The sequence below is a fragment of the Geospiza fortis genome, unplaced genomic scaffold (assembly GCF_000277835.1).
Source record: "Geospiza fortis unplaced genomic scaffold, GeoFor_1.0 scaffold1396, whole genome shotgun sequence".
In the NCBI taxonomy this organism is placed as follows: Eukaryota; Metazoa; Chordata; class Aves; order Passeriformes; family Thraupidae; genus Geospiza; species Geospiza fortis.
In genome coordinates this window covers 1-1,129 of record NW_005055202.1, presented here as the reverse complement: position 1 = coordinate 1,129, position 1,129 = coordinate 1, and the positions used below count along the sequence as shown (strand labels likewise).

The 1,129-nt window shown below is 60.4% G+C and overlaps 1 protein-coding gene across 1 annotated transcript in view; it reads left to right on the top strand.

Annotated features, from left to right (window-relative positions):
• SYMPK (symplekin) overlaps positions 1–1,048 on the top strand; it is a gene marked incomplete at both ends in the record, with an annotated part of 16,860 nt that extends 15,812 nt beyond the window's left edge. Inside the window, 2 exons of the mRNA XM_014311607.2 lie at positions 200–374; positions 842–1,048. Of these exons, the coding sequence (XP_014167082.2) occupies positions 200–374; positions 842–1,048 (382 nt within the window). The remainder of the gene's footprint in view (positions 1–199; positions 375–841) is intronic.
• Between the last annotated feature and the right edge of the window lie 81 nt (positions 1,049–1,129).

Genomic DNA, 1,129 nt, shown 5'->3' with positions numbered 1-1,129 from the left:
GCGAGGTGGGGAGGGGGAGGTGACACCTGGAGATGACACATGGAGGTGACACCAGGTGGGGAGGTGGAGGTGACACCTGGAGATGGCACCTGGAGGTGACACCAGGTGGGGAGATAACACCTGGAGATGACACACTGAGGTGACACAAGGAGACATGTGGAAATGACACAGGGGAGGTGACACCTGGGGACACACGTAGGCGCCACGGGGCAGGTGCCTCCCAGAGGTGCCACCCAGAGGTGCCACCTGTGTCCCCTCAGAGCCGCACCTACCTGGGCATGTCCACCCTGAGGGACCTGATCTTCAAACGGCCAGCGCGCAAGTTCCAGTACCTGCACGTGCTGCTGGACCTCAGCTCCCACGAGAAGGACAAGGTGGGGACACCTGGGACACCTGGGGACACCTGGGGGGGTTTTGGGGGGGATTTTGAGGGGGTTTTGGGAAGGTTTGGGGGGATTTTGGGGAGATTTTAGAGAGGTTTGGTGGGATTAGATAGAGGTGCCCCAGGTGATGGAGGTGCCCCAGGTGGCACACAGAGGTGACACCCAGGCGATGCAGGTGGCACAGGTGACACACAGGTGGCAGAGGTGTCCCAGGTGACACACAGAGGTGCCCAAATGGCACACAGGTGACACACACAGGTGGCACACACAGGTGACACAGGTGTCGCACAGGTGCGGCAGCAGGCGCTGCAGTTCATCAAGCGCATGTACGAGAAGGAGCAGGTGGCACACAGGTGTGCCCAGGTGGCACACAGAGTGTCCCAGGTGACACAGGTGGCACACACAGGTGTGCCCAGGTGACACAGGTGGCACACAGGTGACACACAGGTGTCGCACAGGTGCGGCAGCAGGCGCTGCAGTTCATCAAGCGCATGTACGAGAAGGAGCAGCTGCGCGAGTACGTGGAGAAGTTCGCCCTCAATTACCTGCAGCTCCTGGTGCACCCCAACCCCCCCTCCGTGCTCTTCGGGGCCGACAAGGACACAGGTGAGAGCCCCGAACCCCAAATGTTCCGTGGGAATCCCGAAATGTTCCGCAGGGGATCCGTGGGGATGGGAAATGTTCCTCGGGAAATCCCAGATGTTCCACGGAAATGCCAGATGTTTGATGGGGAACGTCAAAGGGAA